Below are 19,086 nucleotides of genomic sequence, written 5' to 3'. Positions count from 1 at the left end.
GATATTTTTCAAAATAACAACAATGGGCTTAATAGATCATTTCAAGAATATGGGCCACCAATGGACTTGTAGGCCCAATACACTTTGAAGCCTAATAGTGAAGAAAAAAAAATTATAATCGTCGACAGCAGGGTTCGAACCTGCGCGGGCGAAGCCCAACAGATTTCAAGTCTGTCTCCTTAACCACTCGGACATATCGACCAGTTGGTGACAATATTTTCATTATTTTTATATCATTTAAATTTTATTTTATTAATGAAAACAATGATTTTTTTAATGAAACTTTTGGTTATTTTTATATTTGGTTTGGCGAAGTGGTCGATGAAAATGAATATGGAGCTGAAACTTCCGCTGATTGCCTTAGTGGAACATTATGGTTTGAAGATCTGGTTTACGGGTGCGGATCGAAGAACATGTCCTATGATAGTGCGCCGAATTATTAAGCGGCCGACGACAGGGCAGGATAGATAACTGATACTTTATATCCGATAGGTCCTCAAACTACACCGCATGTATAAATACATGCATATAATTTTTGAATGAAGGGTGTGGCAATTTGCATGCAACCAAAAAAATATATGATTAGAGTAATTTACCCATCAAGAGCGGCTACTCTTTCGCTGTAACCACTGATGCAGTGACTGCTTTGTCACCAGCAACCGCTGCAGAATTGCAGGTCTCCTCGTTGAAGATGCGACTTCCCGTGGTTTATCATTCTCTAGATCCGAAAATTGATCCGAGTCATCCGAACTTTTAGCATCAAAGCCTGTTTCTCGTGCATGCTTTCGACCAGCAGGAACAACCTTGAGTGCCAACTCACTGTTTAGGAGCTTAATTAGTGCATCTTTCACAACACGCTCTTGCTTTCCTGAATCACTAATCGCTTCAGCTGTTCCTAAGATGATTAAGACATCATCTATAACACCATCACCTGCAAAAATAGGATTTAACTGCTTATTGTTGTATAGCAATATACTCTTCTTCTCCCACAATGCATAAGCAGTATACAGTAGTAAGGAATATCAGTGCATCAAATGAACAGGAGAGGATATATTGGTGCATCTAATCCAACCTCGCATGAAGTCTTCTTTGATCATACGCAGAACAGCAAGAACGACGATCCGGGCCTCAACCTGTCACAAATACTTGCATGAATAAGTGAAGCTAAAACAGTTACCGCCCATCAAAGATAATTGGAATTTTAACTGTGGCATGTGCTTCAGTGAATTATACGACTAATGGCTATAAATGCAAAGAGATCTTTGAATTTTAACTGAATGTCAAAGCTTTTACCTCAGTAAGTCCTTGAAGGTCAATTGCGAGGTTCCCGGCTGTTCTTTCTTGCAAGTGCACAGATAATCTTTCAATGAGTAAACTTACAGGTCTCCCCAAGTTAGTTTGTCTCTGATTGATTGTTTTGTCTTGATTATAACTGTCTTCTTGTATGACTCCTTCACACCACTCCTCAATAAGTTCCTTGAGAAAGTAATCGTTAGGTTTGTACCTGTGGTAGAGACTTGCTTGTAAGAAAATCAAAAAAAAAAAAGAAAAGAAAAAGGAAAAGCAGTTGCTTCTTGTTATTTGTCAACACATTAAACCAGAGAGAACTAAAACAACATATAACTTAACAGTCATTTCTGTATACATAGTAAGATTGCCCTTACCCAGCTTTCCGCATATCTTGATATATGGCTAAGCATTGCCGCACTTCGTGTAAAGAACCATATTTACTTCGAGCTCTTAGGAGTGTGTTGTATGTCACCTGAGAAATCAGTTGCTGGACTGAGAAATGCTGAGATCGACCAGGGTACAATTTTTCATCTCCTAAAAAAAGAAATCCCCTCATAGTAAACTATTTTAATATATTTCAGAGGATTAGCCCTAAGGTGCATTGATGGATCAACGATCAAGTGACTTTACTATCGTTTAAAAAATAGTCCTCAAGCAAATTCTAGTTTGAAGGAAACCTTGTGTCTGAAAAGGAAAAAAAAAAGTTATTCAGCCAAAAGAGCTACCAAATTTGGTTTTATCTGATATCTCCTCATCTCCTCGAACAGAGAAAACGCCAGCTTCAGTTTTTTACTTTCCACACAAACCTGAAAAATAATTAGGATGGCATGTGAGCACATTGACCTGATCAATTAGAGAAGAATCAGGAAAACGGCAAGGCAGAGACCTGGCAGCATCACCCAAATAAAGACTAATACCTTGATGGCTGTGGTGTATGCAACAACATCAGGTTTGATTCCAGCCGCATGCATAGTTCTCAAAATCTGTGCTGAAAAAAGAATGTATATCAAGGAACCTGCCACATCTCACAACTATAAATGTTATGACGTATATACCATCTACAAACTAACAAATTGAATCAAGCTCTCCAACTTCGTTCTAGTGCAATGTTTCAGGAAAGGAATTAAAGTCATACATCAGTGTTTCATGGTTGAAAGAAGAAAATCAAGCAACTAAAGAAAATTTACAGCTGCTGTGTGGGAAAAATTGCTGCTAACCTGTATAGCACCTTCTACATCGCCTGAACCACCACACATATTGATCAAAGTCGACCAAGTTATAAGATTAGGTGCTAGACCTAGGCTCTTCATCTCACCCATCAACTCTTTTCCTCGATAGTAATCAGTACCACACGCCTTCAACAGTATATTATAAGTAGCAGTTGTGGGTTTGAAGAAAAACCTCTTCGAACATCGGGTATAAGGTAAACCAGATTTTCTATTCACCACACTGATCCCATGCCTGTTCATTTTCTTCAGGTCGGAAACACCGCCATTGCTAACTATATCATCTGAATGTAAAGCTTCCTCGTCTGGACTTCCCTTCCAAAGTTGAAAAAGACGAAAAGCCCGGTCATACTGGTGAGCTTCAACACAAGCATGTAGTAGGATGTTGAAGCACTGGGAATTAGGCTCACATCCAGCAGCAAGCATTTCTTCAAATAAGTGATTTGCTTGCTCTACTAGGCCAGCATTGGCACAGGCGCTGATTAACGAAGACCATGTATGAGTATTTGGTTTTACCCCTGCGCATTGCATGTCTTCTTTGACTTTTAATGCCATTTTCCACAACTTTGCATCTGCAAAGACCTGAACTTGAAGCATTATTGAAAGAAACAAGTCATAGAGAGGCATATCCAAGGTGCTAGATTTGGTTGATGAACAGGTGAGGTAATATGCACCTTTATGATAGTACAATATGTAAAGGAATCTAACTTCAACACTCCTGAAGATTCCATTCGCTTCGCTTCTTTGTAGATGTCTTGGGCAAGATCAACCCGTCCAGCCAGGCAACATGCTTTCAGAAGTATATTATATGATGCCATATCAGCTGCAACATTAAGTTTCTGCTCGCAAAAAGAAACGTTTGAAGCTCAATCAATACTCAATCCAAAAGTTGAAAGTTTTGGGTAACATAAACCAACATAGAAATCTGTGGTTAACAATCAAGAAATTATCAAGATGCTCCAACTATCACATGAACATATCTGTTCAAATATGATAGTGAAAAGGTTATTCGTGTGTGGGTGAGAGAGAGAAGAACATACCTGCATATTCTTGTATATTTCTAGTGTGTATCCAATATCATTGGAATTCACGTTCATTAGACTGTTTAAGACATAGATATTTGGCTTAACGTTTTGTTTGAGAAGATCCTGCCACAAAAATGTTAAGTTACAAATCCGAAATGCAGGAGGGCAGACAAAAAAAAAACAATTACATGCAACAACTTCAAGAATGCAACAAATCGACAGACTACAGCATAATGAAACATTTAAGGGCTACTTTATGTTTAACAACACGGTTAATCAGGCAGTACCTCATATATGTACCTCGATTTCATGTAGTCACCACAGAGACCACTAGCATCTATCATTGACCGGTATATGTACATGTTAGGAGTAACTAAAATCTGTTTGCAGGCTTCATAAGTTGCCATTACAGAGCCCATATCTCCTTTCTTCCCGAATCCATGAATAATTCTACAGAACAATATCTCTGAATGTGGCAAAAGACACGAATATCTGCATTGCAGAGTCATTTAATCATTAGCACATTATACTCAGCATTCTCATGATCAATGGTTCAGGGAAAGATGAGAATTAACCAACATGCAAGAACATTCAGCAATGTACATTACACCAGTAAAGATTTAGGGATCTTTCGCTGAATTAGTGATTGTACCCAAAATGAAGACAACAAATATAGGACCATTAAACCATGAATCATTTATCATTACGTGAAGATAAATAAGCCCTACCTAATGGCTAAATCAGGATCGGAATTGTCGACACAAATATTTACAATATCAAACGGATCGACCAGCTCTTTGATTTTGAATTGGAAACCTGAAATAAGAAGTAAATAGTCAATCGAGGCAACAAGTCCATCATTGTTCATGCTCATTACTGCTTAAAGTACGGAATACCAAGATGACGAACAGAATCACCTGCAAGTATCTCCACTAAACCAACGAATTTCTCCACTTCACCAGAATTAACCATTCCTCGAAACAGTTTCCTCATCAATTTCACAGAAGATTCGTCGATAAGATCCAATGGAGGAATCCCTACCGTCTCAAGTTTCGGCAATGTCTGAATTACGCACTCGATCTTCCCTTGTTGAAGATTCAACCAAATTCCTCTCGCTAGAAGATCAAAATCAAGCATCGACGCGAAACGCGAGACGTTCGCGCCCGAAACGGCGCCGACGGTTTCCGCGATAAGCGCGACGTCCTGAAGCCGGCCGTCCTCGGCCAGCTTCGAAGCGAGTTCGGCGTAGTACTCCACTGAGCCGTCCGGATTCCATTCGACGGTGGTAGATATGCGTAGGGAGCGAGCACAAGCGGCGGAGACCGGAGCTGGGGGTGGAACAGCTGAGTGGTGCTGCGGCAGCGACGGCGGTGACTTGGCAAGAGAAGAGCTGGATTTAGTGTTCCGGCTTGGCTCCGATGATGCAGCGGGGCGATAGCGGTGGTGGTTGTTGCGGTGATGAGGATTGGTTATGGCGGAGGATGAGGATGAGCCGAAGACGATGACAAGGTCCCTCATTCCTCGCCAACCGTTGGGATCATCATCGCAACTTATTTTTCTGGTTTTTATTGTTTTCATTTTCATTTTTACAATTTTCAAATTTGCATTAAAAAACTACACGCTTCCCCCAAACTTTACAATGGATTGGGTTTGAAAGGCGGCCGTTAGCAGAAACCTTAATAGTTAATACCGAAGCGGACCGGAATAATTGAATTGAGATACACCGGTTTACCTATACCGGTTCGGTTCAAGTCCGGTTCATTTATCGGGATGATGATAACGCCGAGATCGCGTTATGAACGCAAACGCAGAACCAGACACTCACAGCACAAGGGAAAAGAAAACGACAACTGGTTCCGACCAAATTCGTAGGAACGCAAAAGTCTAGGAGTTTGGTAAAAGAGCAAAACATATTGTCCCACAAATGTAAACATTTATACGACAACAATAGATAAATTCTTAAAAAAGATACGGCGTTCATGATATAAAGTAATTATTACTTTTTAGTTTATTTACAAGAAATTTGATAGACGTGCCGAACTTTTTATTCACATATGGCAATAATTGTAATCGTAAGGAAAATACTATTTTAGATGTCAGAATTGGACAGTTAACTTTTGTGGGTCGATCCATTGGCCTATATATATATATATTATATAACTCAATGCTCTGTCTTGCATGTCAGATGACATCTATCAATCCATGGACATGTGTGCGCGTGTGTTTTATGTATATCTGAACTTTGGTGTGATTATATATTCAACCAGATACATCATCACGGCAAAGCTCTAATATTCCATATATAGCGTCATGGTATCTCTGGTTGAGAAAACCAGACACACACACGTATATACACATATACACGTATACATTGTCGTGTGTATATATATATATATATAGAGAGAGAGAGAGAGAAGTCATGCATGCATGTACTTGCGTTTACTTGACCACAATTGGGTTTACATATAGACATACATCATATGGAAGATTTTTTTTTGTTTGCAATCTCCGATCCCATCAACAAAACATATGAAATCATATCTCATTCACAATGGGACATTCCACAATTCGACATTATAAATTATACATAAACCTCCCTATATAAGCTTACAATATACATATATATATATATAACCTCAAATCCAATATCACCAATTATTGTTTGGCAACATAACCTCTTTTCATTTTCCAAGTCACGAACTTGACGATGGATAAAACGATTTTGAGCTTGATTTGGCCTCTTTTAGGCGGTAGCCTCGTCCCCCTTCTCCTTGATTTCGCCTCAGAACCCATTTGATCTGTAAATTTTTTTTGTCCCCTTAATTTTCAAGAAGATGCAAAAAAATAAAAAATGAAGCTAAAAGAAGAAAGGGGAACTAAGTATATATAAAGAAGAGATAAAGAGGACGTTGTTTAGTGTATATATATATATGCTCGGGGTTGATATGTTCTATGATTGGACCAACGTGAACTTGAATATATATATAGGCCGTGAGTTTGTGGTCCACACCAATATATATACACACAACGGGTGAAATTAATTGTTCAAGGGATTATATGTTTCACCTATCCCTTAAAAATCAATAGTCATCGACCCAAATTTATCGATAGCGTAGATAACGCAAATGTAGACATAAGAAGGAATTAATTACAATATTTTTACTTTTTTTCCTTGTATACGTAAATTCACATAACGCACATACATGATAACGTATTATCGATAATATGTACATATAAATATGGGTGTGCATGTGTATGTATACGTACGAATCTTATCTAGGCGTATGATGATAAATTCATTGTATTTTTGTATTAACATGTCAAACTCTAAAGATAAAACGAGGCTATATGAAGTTTGGACCGATAGTGTAGTAACTATTTATTTATTTAGTTGGATTTTTTTTATTGGTTATAAGTCCTCAAAGTGTCCCCCACTGAAGAAACACAATAAACAAAGACGAAGATATGCAACGTAGCTTTTGGCAAACACAGATCCAACACTATATTTATCTGTTTATTTTCCAATAAAATCTAAGAGAAATATCTCAAAATACATTTAGAAAAAAAACTATTTTTTCTTAAATCCATTCCATAAATGCAACAAAACTTTAAATATTAGTAATAAGATCGGTTTAAAAATTTGTTTAGTTTGAATTGGTTCAGTTTACAGTATATGAATTGTATAAATATAATTATCTAAATTCGATTCAATTAAAAAAACATAGCAGCTCAAATTAAAATATTCTAAATTCAATACAAATATCACGAAACTGATAAAACAATTTCATAAAAAAAAAATTATCTTTACAATTCTGAAACCCAACAATTAGGACAATTAAGTTTGTAAAAACCATCATCCATATTTATAATTGTGCCTTGAAATATACAATCAAATTTGTGACGCCGAGACTCAAAATATCATCGATTTTTTTTTTTTTGATTTGATTCTTGTGTCCATCTATAATTTTGTGATTTTTGTTCCATTTGAAAGGGAATGGCTTTTTTTTTTTTGGGTTTAATGTAAAATTGTTACAGTTTAGGTTTAGCGTAACAAATTTAATATTTTTTTTAACTGTAAATTTACTAATTTAGTTTAGCTTTAATATAAATTTGGTGGCTAGTTGAAAAAACACGCCAATCTTAGAGTGGGATTTTATGTATCCATCCCATGAATTGAAAATAAAATATTGAAATATGGATGGGCTCGACCGCACCGGATTAACGTGTAGTCCGATAACAGGGGATAAAATCTAAACCCAACAATTTAAAAACAAATAATAGAAAAAAAGGAATATTGGATGGTCTCGGATCGAAGCGAACCCGATCCACATATTTACATCACCCGCTTCCCCGCCATGTGGATTTCGGCAGTTTCTCTCTCTTCCCTATCTCTCTCTAAAAACTGTCTCTACGCTCTCTACTCCGATGAACTCGTCGCCGCCTGCGAATCCGTCGGCCAGTCAAGCACCACCGCCGACGACTTCCACGGACGTTGCGGAGGAAGGTTCGACGAAGAAGGTGAGGAAACCTTACACGATCACGAAGTCCAGGGAGAGCTGGACTGAGGAAGAGCACGACAAGTTTCTCGAAGCGCTTCAACTGTAAAATCTCTGGTTTTATTGCTTATTTCTTATGTTTTCTTAGCCTATTTCGGGCGACGATTGGTGATTGTTTGCGTTTTCTTCGAGTTCCGTCTTTGCTTGATTTTGACATTTTTTTGGTAGAGGAAGAGGAGGATTTATAATTAGGGTTAGTTTAGTTCTGAACTAATTGTGTTTGGTTCGTAGAATTATATCGACCTAAATGCTCTAATGGTGAAATTCCTTGTCTAGGCAAAGTAGGATGAAGTAACGTATGAGCTTCAGTTTAGTTTTAGTTGGGTAGGCGTATTCTGTGTAGCTGATTATCTGGAATTTTCCTCCATTGTGAGAAATGATTCAGAAGGATATGTTTAAATGGTGTTTTTTTTGGGACGAGCATTGAAGTGTCCATTGATTTCTTAGTTTAGATCTTATTCTAGAGAATTGGATGTTTTAGTCCAAAAAATAAGATTGTTTTGAGTTGACAAGCTTTTTAATCGAGGAATTGGCTTTCGCTTTCTACTTCTGGAGAGAAGTAACTACTATAAACTTTTTCTCCAGTTATAACAATCGAAAGATTTGGTAGTTGGTCACATAGTAGCAAATGTTCCAGCTTTTTGTTGTGAAAGACGTTATTCTTATTTTTTTTGGAAGTATTCGTACTCCAACAGGACATCATCTCGCTGGCCTTTTTCTTGGTTCTTTAGGTTTGACCGTGACTGGAAAAAAATCGAAGACTTTGTGGGTTCAAAGACTGTGATTCAGGTTTGAGAATACCTACTCTGGCTTTTGGTTTGATCTATTTCGGCATGTTTCTCTCTTACCCTTCCTATGCCCCCTTGATTTAAAGCAGATTAGGAGCCATGCCCAAAAATATTTTTTGAAGGTCCAGAAAAATGGGACGGTAGCCCATGTGCCACCACCTAGGCCTAAACGCAAAGCAGCTCATCCGTATCCTCAAAAGGCGTCAAAAAATGGTTAGGATGTTGGACAAGTAAGAGTAATTGATTCAGTTGGAGAGATACAATTACATTTCAATAATCTGAGGTTAACTCAAATTTGCAGCTCAAGTGCTGCTCCATGTTTCCTCGCCTCTTCCTTCTCCAAGTAGCACTCTTCTTGGGTATGCTCCATTGGATGGTTCCTCTGCACTGATAAACATTGGATCAACCAGAGTTGTCTTACCACAAGATGAACTAGCTACACTTCGTGGAGCTGAAGGCATGCACGATCATCTATGCTTTATCCTTTTCCTTTCTATTGGTAGTAGATTAGTTACCTTGGAGGAATTTTCACGTGCTCATTATTGCAAATAAGTAAATAACATTACTGGTTCAGCTGATACCGGATCAAAGGGCATACCAAATGTTAATAACCCTTCTGCATCAGGCATGGGAAGCATAAGCAGAACACTATCAAGTTCTAAGATTCTAATACAAGGGAAACAAGCTCCCGTGCTTCACGGTAATCATCTTAATAATTGTGGTTTTCATCCCAGTAGGCCCATGCTGTGTTTTGTGGTGGATATTATACTGTAATTGTTTGCAGGTGTTCCTGATTTTGCTGAAGTTTATAACTTCATTGGGAGTGTCTTTGATCCAGAAACCAAAGGCCACGTGAGAAAACTCAAGGAAATGGATCCCATAAATTTTGAGACCGTGAGTTACAGATTACCTGAATCTGTCAGATTCAATTATGCGCATGACAGCATATCTATAGCTTAGGCTTCTGACTGAACAGCGTGTTTTTTCTGAGATATTTTCTTATCAATGAGGTGTGAGATCTTGCAGCTTCAGGCTATCAGCTTTTGGTTGTTGTTTCCCGTGAGTCAGTTCTGCGTACTGCATGCTTGTTGCTAGTTACAATATTACCAGTAAAAGTTCCTTGGTGGGAGACCATTATCCATAGTCTATACGTGCGCGCACGAGTTGCATTTTAATGTTATGCCCTCCCACCAGCTGTATGCCCTATGTTGTGCTCTTTCCAGTCAGCCGGAGGTCTGTATATGGGTTCCTTAAATTAGTACTGCAATGATAGTAGCATAAATGAAACTTCCATGATTTCAGAAGAAAAAACTTTGTTTTGATTTTTGATTCGGGGGCAAGCAAACCTGGAAAATGAAAATTTTGGCAATTGGACTCTGGCATTTTCGGTGTTTTTCTCCTGGCATAATTCATGCAATTTATCCTTCTCCAAGTAGCACTCTTCTTGGGTATGCTCCATTGGATGGTTCCTCTGCACTGATAAACATTGGATCAACCAGAGTTGTCTTACCACAAGATGAACTAGCTACACTTCGTGGAGCTGAAGGCATGCACGATCATCTATGCTTTATCCTTTTCCTTTCTATTGGTAGTAGATTAGTTACCTTGGAGGAATTTTCACGTGCTCATTATTGCAAATAAGTAAATAACATTACTGGTTCAGCTGATACCGGATCAAAGGGCATACCAAATGTTAATAACCCTTCTGCATCAGGCATGGGAAGCATAAGCAGAACACTATCAAGTTCTAAGATTCTAATACAAGGGAAACAAGCTCCCGTGCTTCACGGTAATCATCTTAATAATTGTGGTTTTCATCCCAGTAGGCCCATGCTGTGTTTTGTGGTGGATATTATACTGTAATTGTTTGCAGGTGTTCCTGATTTTGCTGAAGTTTATAACTTCATTGGGAGTGTCTTTGATCCAGAAACCAAAGGCCACGTGAGAAAACTCAAGGAAATGGATCCCATAAATTTTGAGACCGTGAGTTACAGATTACCTGAATCTGTCAGATTCAATTATGCGCATGACAGCATATCTATAGCTTAGGCTTCTGACTGAACAGCGTGTTTTTTCTGAGATATTTTCTTATCAATGAGGTGTGAGATCTTGCAGCTTCAGGCTATCAGCTTTTGGTTGTTGTTTCCCGTGAGTCAGTTCTGCGTACTGCATGCTTGTTGCTAGTTACAATATTACCAGTAAAAGTTCCTTGGTGGGAGACCATTATCCATAGTCTATACGTGCGCGCACGAGTTGCATTTTAATGTTATGCCCTCCCACCAGCTGTATGCCCTATGTTGTGCTCTTTCCAGTCAGCCGGAGGTCTGTATATGGGTTCCTTAAATTAGTACTGCAATGATAGTAGCATAAATGAAACTTCCATGATTTCAGAAGAAAAAACTTTGTTTTGATTTTTGATTCGGGGGCAAGCAAACCTGGAAAATGAAAATTTTGGCAATTGGACTCTGGCATTTTCGGTGTTTTTCTCCTGGCATAATTCATGCAATTTATAAATTTTCTCAAAATCCAGTTTTTGTGTTACGCTTCTTCTTCTTCTTTTTTTTTTTTTTTTTGCAGTTCTAGCATCTCGAAATACAGGTTTTTCAACCTCGATTCAGATTCTAATCTCACTGTCGCCTGTCTTTGTCATTGCCCATGTTTGATGTCTCTGTATCCACCACTAATTGCATATATGTTTTGCAGGTTCTACTGTTGATGAGAAACCTAGCAATTAACTTGTCAAGCCCTGACTTTGAACCTGTTGTAAGTGTTAACTTCAGGCAACAAATCTTTTTTAAGATTTCGCTTTCTCAGAATCTGGAATTTATCACGATTTTCATATTCCATGGGCTATACAAGGCATCATTATCGTGCTGCATTACTAGCTATTTGCACCCTAGAGATCTGAATAGCATATAACTCTAATCAAAGGATGACTTTGAGGTGGCAGAATTGCATGACACCGAACTGTATCTCTCGTAAATCTTCTCCACATTTCATCACTGTAAATAACAGAGGGAAAAAATGGCAACCGTGGATTCCTGCAATTAATGGTGGTTGCATATTGCATGAGGTTCTAACTCTAGAGTTGATCGACTGCCCCTGCAATTGATGTCTTATCTAACCAGAGACAGTCCAACTCCTTTGATGCTGCAGAGGAAGGTCCTATTGTCATATGAAGTGAACACCAAGTTGGTAGCTGGTAGCGCAGAATCCATGGTCAAGACAACCGATGTATCGTCTTGAGGACTTATCGCGCACAACTGTCTATCAAGTATGTCTTTTTGTTTTCCTTTCCCTTGTACCTTCAACGATAACGTTAGAATCCTTCACTGATATCTGTAAATTGCACGGGTCATTGGATGGTTGGCCCAATGGTCAGGACTAGCATTTCCTCCTCTCGCTTGTAAAATGTTTGCATGGGAATTATGTTGTTTGCAGGCTGAAAAGGTTAATAATCCCATGTGTTGCTAAGAAAAAAAAAAGACAAAAGATGTTGGAGATTGTTATCGTAAGGAAAATGGGTTGGTTCTTGAAACCAGGCATACTTAATGTTTTGCAAATTTGTGGACTGTGTGTAGGGTTTGTTGTTGAAGGAGCAGCACATTACAGGACCTTGCAAGCCCCTGTAGCGGCATAGCCAGGAGTAGGGTAACTTTTAGGTAAGAGGAAAGAGTAAGAAGAGGCTGTTGTTTCCCATCTGAATGAAAAGCTCCTGTACAAAAATTTCTTCTTCCGCTCTCTTTCTAGGTTGTGTATTTATTTGGTCTGTCTGTCTGTCATGTTTGTTATCTGTAGTTGCTTCATCTGATTGTTTTTGGGCTTATGAATTTCTAACCAAGCATGTAACCAGGAAGAGAACAAAGGAAAGATACCAATAAACCGCGAGTGAGTGAACTCCATGTAACGTGTATCAGCCCTTTTCTGTTTGCTCTGTGTGCAGTTTTTTTAAGGATTAATTCCAGGAAAATACTCCAATCTCCAAATTTTTTTCTGAATAATACCCCAATTTAAAATTTAGCAAATTAATATCCCAATTTACATTTTTTTCAAATATATACCCAAATTATAAATTTAACATAAATATATCCTAATTTGTAAATTTTTTTCAAATTTATACCCAAATTTGTAAAAATATTTTCAAATTGATACGTTTCCCAAATCTAATCTCACCCTGCATTCGATCGAAAATTTCGGGTCAAGGTATCAATCGGGCTGGCCCGGCTCGAACTCGCACTCGGCCCGGAGATTTCGGGCTCAAGCTCGGACCAACCCGATTTTTTTGGGTCCATATAATTAAGTCCAACGCCTGACCCTATGCATTTTGAAGCCGAGTCGGGTCAGGTCAGGCCGACCCGCGAGGTCCGAAAGCCCGAAATTTAGAAACAAATAACATTTACAAAGAGATGCCCGAAAACTCGAAATTTAAAAACAAATAACATTTACAAAGAGAGGCATCGTGGGCCGGCTCGACCTGACCCGACTCAATCCCAAAATGCATAGGGTCGGGCATTGGGTTTAATTATATAGACCCAAAAAAATCGGGTCAGTCCGAGTCCGAAACCTCCAGGTCGAGTACGAGCTCGGGCCAGGCCAGCCCGATTGATACCTCGACTCGAAATTCTCGATCGAGTGTTGGGTCAGATTAGACTTGGGAAACGTTTACAAATGAAGATATCAATTTGGAAATATTTTTACAAATTTGGGTATAAATTTGGAAAGATTTTACAAATTGGGGTATATTTATGTTAAATTTATAATTTGGATATATATTTAGAAAAAATGCAAATTGAGAAATTTTTTTAAAAAATAACATAATCTGACATGGCAAGTGGCGCTGACGTGTTCGGTGATGTGGCATACAAGACGGAAAAATTAATTCTGTCACCTTTGGTATCAATTTAAAATTTTTTTGCAAATTGGATATTAATTTGCTAAATTTTAAATTAGGGTATTATTGTGGAAAAAAATTATAAATTGGGTATTTTCTGGAATTAAGCCCTTTTTTTTAATAAATGTCATTGATATTTTTCTAATTTTGTAATGTTTTGAATGAGGGGGCCCAACATCGTATAAGTTTTGGGTTGGATCCTCTCAAATCAATCGGATGGGGATCACGGTTCAGTCTGGTAATAGGAAAAGGAAAATCCGGTTAAAGGTATGCTAACTGTGCACGGTTAAGAAACTGTGAGGGACTTGTTTGTAAATACATGACAAAGTTTTCGAAAGCTTTGGATATCCGTCGTCGGACTTTGTCGTCTTCTTCCGCCTGCATATTCAACTCTCCCTGGTTTCCTCATTAGATTTAAAGCGTAACTGACCTTCAATAAATCCCTTTGGTCAGCGGCGATGTTGCAGCATCAACCTCCGGCGAGATTAGGGTTAACAATCCCTCTTTCTCCCTCCGTTCATAACCCTACCTTTCCTCTCCATTCTACCTCCTCTCAATCTCAGCACCACCAGCTCGCTGCTCCGTCGGCGACAGTCTCCTCTGTCGCTCTCCTCTCGCTCCTCCCTCCATTGCCGCGATCTCAGTCTCTTCTCCAGTGGATGGCGTCGTTGGCTTCCAAGCTCTTTGATGTCTCTCCCAGTCGGTCCCTCTGGCCCTCCGCCTTCCGCGGCTCTCTCCCGTCGTTTCTCTCCTCCCGCTCTTTGCCACCTCCTCCGCTCGAGAACCCTAACCCTTCTTCCACGAAGGAAATCCTCTCGCTCTCCGATTCCCTCCAGACGCAGCTCTTCTTGGCCGCTACGGAGCTACGAGAGATCCTCGATCTCCAGGAGGCGGAGCAGAAGATGGCTCGTGAGATCAAATCCAATGATTCTTCCCTCCTCGCATTCGCCAGCAGGCTCAAGGAAGCAGAACGAGTTCTCGACATGCTCGTCGACGACTACTCTGATTATCGCCGGCCGAAGCGAGCCAAAACGGGAGGTGAGTCTCAGGAGGAAGAAGACAGCGACGAATCTTTATCCTCTGTAAGCACCACTGTTGCTTCTCAGTTGAAGTTAGAGGACATTTTAATTTTAGCTTATGCCCACAGGATTTACCTTTGCCGCCTCTCGGATGGAAACCTGGGGATCCGGTTGAATTGCCGCCATTGGAGCCGATACCTGCGCCTAAGGCTCCTCCAGGGCCGCATCGGGTGCAGATACAGGTCCGCCCGGTGCAGCTCGACATTTTTGGAAGACGACGATAGCAGTGATTACGGCGGAGATGAGGCGAGCTCGGATGATGAGGATTGACGAGAAATAAAAGCATGGGCTGATGAAGAAGAGCTGCAGTGTCTATTATCTGAAAGGTAAAGAAGCTAGTTGCCACTCTTGTAGACTTGAACCAGTGCTTTGTAATTTCCTAGATGTGAACTAATTTCTCCCGTAGCATAGCGTGGACTGTGGATTGAGGAAACAGCTCTTTACTGTCACATTTGTTCTCCTGTTCTTTTATTGGGCACCTTAGACCTTTCTGTTCTCCCCAAGGGATTCTATCGAGAGATTTGCCTCTATAATTATTAATTAACCCAAACCCATCTGTAACTGTTGTCTTCTTGTGGTTTTGAATTTGTCCATGCTTGTTGCCCTTTTTAAACGATCTCTAAATATCTTTATAAGACGATTCACTCTTTCATGTTAGTTATATTTAGGAATAAAATAATAATCTAAATTAGTGAATACTAGTGATAACTCGTTCACCAAATAGATTGATTGGGCTTTTGACTGTACATGTTTACGGCCCAATTAAGTTTTATGGGCTTGGACTGAACTTCAGCAAAATTCACAAAAAAAAAGAAAACCCTAGACGTGTCACTATAAATTTATCTTTTAAGGCCTCTTCGCCTTTTCTCTGATCAGCGAAAAACCCTAGGAGAAAGTCCTCTTCAGAAATGGTCGCCGCCGTAGCCGCCGCGCGTCCTTCCGTCACTGTCCAGCATGTCGACGGCGACATGAACACCGACCAGATCGCCACCGTGCCGTTGCCGGACGTCATGAAGGCACCGGTTCGTCCCGACGTCGTCAACTTTGTCCACGCCCAAATCTCCAACAACAGTCGTCAGCCTTACGCTGTCTCCAAGCGCGCCGGTCACCAGACCTCCGCCGAGTCTTGGGGTACCGGACGTGCCGTGTCGCGTATCCCTCGTGTTCCCGGCGGCGGTACTCATCGCGCTGGTCAGGGAGCCTTCGGGAACATGTGCCGAGGTGGTCGGATGTTCGCTCCGACTAAGATTTGGCGCAGATGGCACCGCCGCGTCAATGTCAATATGAAGAGGTACGCTATTGTCTCGGCCATCGCCGCCACAGCGATTCCGTCGCTGGTGATGGCTCGTGGGCACAGGATCGAAAGTGTGCCGGAGATGCCGTTGGTGGTCAGTGACTCCGTCGAGGCCGTGGAGAAGACTTCATCGGCGATCAAGGTGTTGAAGCAGATCGGTGCTTTCGCCGACGCTGAGAAGGCGAAGGACAGTCTCGGAATCCGTCCTGGTAAGGGTAAGATGAGGAACCGTCGCTACATCTCCCGCAAAGGTCCTCTGATTGTGTACGGAACAGAGGGTGCTAAGCTTGTGAAGGCCTTTAGGAACATTCCTGGCATTGATGTGTGCAACGTGGAGAGACTGAACTTGCTCAAGCTTGCTCCTGGTGGTCACTTGGGCAGGTTCGTCATCTGGACCAAATCGGCTTTCGAGAAGCTCGAGTCGATCTATGGATCATTTGACAAGCCCTCTGAGAAGAAGAAGGGGTATGTCCTTCCTCGTCCGAAGATGGTTAACGCTGACCTGGCTAGGATCATCAACTCGGACGAGGTTCAGAGCGTGGTGAAGCCGATCAAGAAGAATGTGAAGAGGGCTGTGCTCAAGAAGAACCCGCTGAAGAATTTGAACGTGATGCTGAAGCTCAACCCGTATGCCAAGACCGCGAGGAGGATGTCTCTGTTGGCCGAAGCTCAGAGGGTTAAGGCGAAGAAGGAGAAGCTCGACAAGAAGAGGAAACCCATCTCCAAGGTATGTTCCAGTCTCATATCATTTAGTTTGATGCTTGGATTGGACACCCATTTCATGAAGTTTACAACTTTACTGTTTGATCTAAATTTGATGTTAGAAATGGTATTTGAGAGATGATTGGGTTAGATTCTTGGTATACACAGGGAGAAGGATATGGGATATTGGTTTATATTTTGGCATGACAAGCAAGAATCACATAATCTTAGTCATGTCTCATAGAATTTGTCAAGATGTCTGATTATGGTAGGAAGGATCAATTTCTCCTCAGTTCTTCTAACACGATTTGCCTGTTGCAATGCCTCTCTTAACCGTAGGAGGCGGCGGCAGCTATAAGAGCCGCAGGGAAAGCATGGTACAAGACAATGATCTCAGACAGTGATTACGCAGAGTTTGATAACTTCTCCAAGTGGCTCGGGGTTAGTCAGTAATCAATTTCTCTTCTCATCACCCTACCCTCTTTATCTATCTTTTTTTCTAGGGGGAGAGAGAATTTTGGGATTGGATAATCAGACATTGTTTAGATTCATGTTGCTCCGTTATTGTTTTGATTTATGGATTTATCAAATCAAAAGATTGGAACATGTATGTGTTTTTTTACCTGCTGGTGTTTGTTTGCAGATTGCTTTTACTCTTATCCCTCCTCTTTCATGATTTCTCCCCAGAAACTAGGGCTGGTCATTTCGCTTATTAACCAAATAACTGAACCGAACCAAATAAGATATAACCATAATCAAACTATCAAAATCGAACGATTATGATTTTTTTAAATTTGAAAAAATCAGAAATGAACCAAATTGAATAAAAAAATAATCGAAAAACTGACAATTTTTTTTTTAAAAATGAATTTTTTATCGAATCGAACCGAAATTTATATAAAAGTCGAATGGTTATAGTTTTCTATAATCGAAATAACCGAATTCAAATATAACCGTATCGAATCTGAACTGAAACGTGAAGCTCTACTGGAAACTAAACTACCCCTCCATATTTGGTTTAATTGTAGCATTTTGGTTCGGTTTGGTTATTACGATAGTAAAGGATTTGTTACGGAAGTGGAATAAGTTTTACGAATGCAATTGTCTATTTGATTATTTTTTCTCTCTCGTAAAATTCAATTTCGCGTGATTCCTTTGAACTGATGATTGGAATAGATTTATTTTGGTTATTTGCGTAAAAAAAACTGATATCATCTTATAAGAATCTTTTAGATTAATAGAATAGAATCCAAATTTCTTAGAAAATCTGTTCGGCAATACATCGAGTCTCGTGTTTTAGGTAGACGGATGTATCAGCTTTATATCTATAAATTAAATTTTTTTAAATGAGAATCTTTTTGTAATTTTTTCCTCAAATTCTCTTTGATACTGCAGTTGGGTTTAATGGGCTCAATTTAAAAGAGGTACGGGACCGAATGAGCCCATTAATGTTTCTTAACGGACTTGTAGGGCCTGGAGTGGAGACGACTTTCGTTTCTATAATTCGAGGAACTCTCCCAACGCGCATCGATAGCGCGTGGAATTCACCGCCCCAAAATCGTGGGAAATCCGGTATATTTTGAGAAATTGGAATTTTTGGCGCGTGGTGATTTTTTTCAATAGGTTGAAAGGATTTGGACTGTTTTCGTAATTAATCAATTGCCATAAATATCTCAAATAGCTTTCGAACATGACTCTCACTGAAATTGCAGTCGACGTAGCTCCTGTCTTCTCCACCCAAAATCACCTCTTCCTCCTCTGACTCTCCCCACCTCCACCCACATGGAGCAGATATGAGCCTCCTCGGACCTCCTCCGGCGTCCTCCGGTGCATCACAATTGCCTCCGCCGGCGACTTTCGCTCTCACCTACTACCCCACCGCCCTCCAGTGGATAAACCCACCATTCGCCGCCGCGGGTGTACCCACTCGCCGCCCGTATCGCGTGCAGGCCTCCACCGGAACTTCCAACGACTCCACCGGCGGTGATGTCTATTCTCTGTATGCTTCTACGGCGCAGGCGTATTCGAGTCATAATGACCAAGAGCTTCTGTCTCTCCTCCGACAGAGGAGAACAGACGAAGCCTGGGCAAAGTATGTCCAGTCCACTCATCTCCCTGGCCCCACTTGCCTCAGCCGTTTGGTCTCCCAGTTGTCTTACCAACCCACGCGCGACAGCCTCGGGCGTGCTCAGTCCATCCTCAAGCGCCTCCGCAACGAGCGTCAGCTCCACCGCC

The 19,086-nt window shown here is 40.4% G+C and overlaps 5 protein-coding genes and 1 non-coding gene across 15 annotated transcripts in view; 4 read left to right on the top strand and 2 right to left on the bottom strand.

Moving 5' to 3' along the window:
* Positions 1 to 119: 119 nt before the first annotated feature.
* On the bottom strand, positions 120 to 201 carry TRNAS-UGA. Its single transcript has one exon. It is a non-coding gene; the product is annotated as a tRNA-Ser (tRNA).
* Positions 202 to 464: 263 nt separating this feature from the next.
* LOC104826989 (pentatricopeptide repeat-containing protein At5g02830, chloroplastic) lies at positions 465 to 5,105 on the bottom strand. Of its 2 annotated transcripts, none has more exons than XM_010559985.1 (12): positions 4,459 to 5,105; positions 4,270 to 4,357; positions 3,829 to 4,033; positions 3,557 to 3,664; positions 3,191 to 3,355; positions 2,508 to 3,098; positions 2,208 to 2,273; positions 2,016 to 2,096; positions 1,665 to 1,762; positions 1,294 to 1,516; positions 1,073 to 1,133; positions 465 to 931 (listed from the first exon to the last, which is right to left on the bottom strand). In XM_010559985.1, exons 1-12 carry the CDS (start codon positions 5,057 to 5,059, stop codon positions 600 to 602), a joined length of 2,619 nt encoding a protein of 872 aa, XP_010558287.1. In that variant the 5' UTR covers positions 5,060 to 5,105; the 3' UTR covers positions 465 to 599. The 2 variants fall into 2 exon arrangements, with proteins under 2 accessions (XP_010558287.1, XP_010558288.1); XM_010559986.2 differs by having other exon boundaries at positions 1,294 to 1,504; positions 4,459 to 5,103.
* Positions 5,106 to 7,873: 2,768 nt separating this feature from the next.
* Positions 7,874 to 12,819, top strand: LOC104826987 (protein REVEILLE 8-like). 8 transcript variants are annotated; one of them, XR_773858.2, is made up of 11 exons: positions 7,874 to 8,142; positions 8,829 to 8,886; positions 8,975 to 9,098; positions 9,187 to 9,261; positions 10,351 to 10,431; positions 10,600 to 10,674; positions 10,759 to 10,868; positions 11,001 to 11,207; positions 11,589 to 11,648; positions 12,020 to 12,159; positions 12,467 to 12,819. XR_773858.2 is itself a non-coding variant. In XM_010559982.2 (10 exons), exons 1-9 carry the CDS (start codon positions 7,967 to 7,969, stop codon positions 12,129 to 12,131), a joined length of 849 nt encoding a protein of 282 aa, XP_010558284.1. In that variant the 5' UTR covers positions 7,879 to 7,966; the 3' UTR covers positions 12,132 to 12,159; positions 12,467 to 12,819. The 8 variants fall into 8 exon arrangements, 3 of the variants coding, with proteins under 3 accessions (XP_010558286.1, XP_010558284.1, XP_010558285.1); XR_773860.2 differs by lacking the exon at positions 12,467 to 12,819 and having other exon boundaries at positions 12,042 to 12,074; XR_773856.2 differs by lacking the exon at positions 11,001 to 11,207 and having other exon boundaries at positions 7,877 to 8,142.
* Positions 12,820 to 14,082: 1,263 nt separating this feature from the next.
* On the top strand, positions 14,083 to 15,079 carry LOC104827455 (mediator of RNA polymerase II transcription subunit 4). The gene is made up of 2 exons (XM_010560626.2): positions 14,083 to 14,858; positions 14,924 to 15,079. Exons 1-2 carry the CDS (start codon positions 14,235 to 14,237, stop codon positions 15,077 to 15,079), a joined length of 780 nt encoding a protein of 259 aa, XP_010558928.1. The 5' UTR covers positions 14,083 to 14,234.
* Positions 15,080 to 15,714: 635 nt separating this feature from the next.
* On the top strand, positions 15,715 to 17,476 carry LOC104826986 (60S ribosomal protein L4-1-like). The gene is made up of 2 exons (XM_010559981.2): positions 15,715 to 16,876; positions 17,191 to 17,476. Exons 1-2 carry the CDS (start codon positions 15,764 to 15,766, stop codon positions 17,302 to 17,304), a joined length of 1,227 nt encoding a protein of 408 aa, XP_010558283.1. The 5' UTR covers positions 15,715 to 15,763; the 3' UTR covers positions 17,305 to 17,476.
* Positions 17,477 to 18,544: 1,068 nt separating this feature from the next.
* Positions 18,545 to 19,086, top strand: part of LOC104826985 (pentatricopeptide repeat-containing protein At3g09650, chloroplastic) — a 2,694-nt gene continuing 2,152 nt past the window's right edge. Inside the window, exon 1 of one of the 2 annotated variants that reach the window (XM_010559980.2) lies at positions 18,545 to 19,072. In XM_010559980.2, the coding sequence (XP_010558282.1) occupies positions 18,645 to 19,072 (428 nt within the window). In that variant the 5' untranslated portion in view covers positions 18,545 to 18,644. The other variant, XM_010559979.2, reaches the window with a different exon arrangement.

Source organism: Tarenaya hassleriana, unplaced genomic scaffold, assembly GCF_000463585.1.
Source record: "Tarenaya hassleriana unplaced genomic scaffold, ASM46358v1 Cleome5, whole genome shotgun sequence".
Taxonomy (NCBI): Eukaryota; Viridiplantae; Streptophyta; class Magnoliopsida; order Brassicales; family Cleomaceae; genus Tarenaya; species Tarenaya hassleriana.
This window is presented reverse-complemented; position numbering and strand designations above follow the sequence as displayed.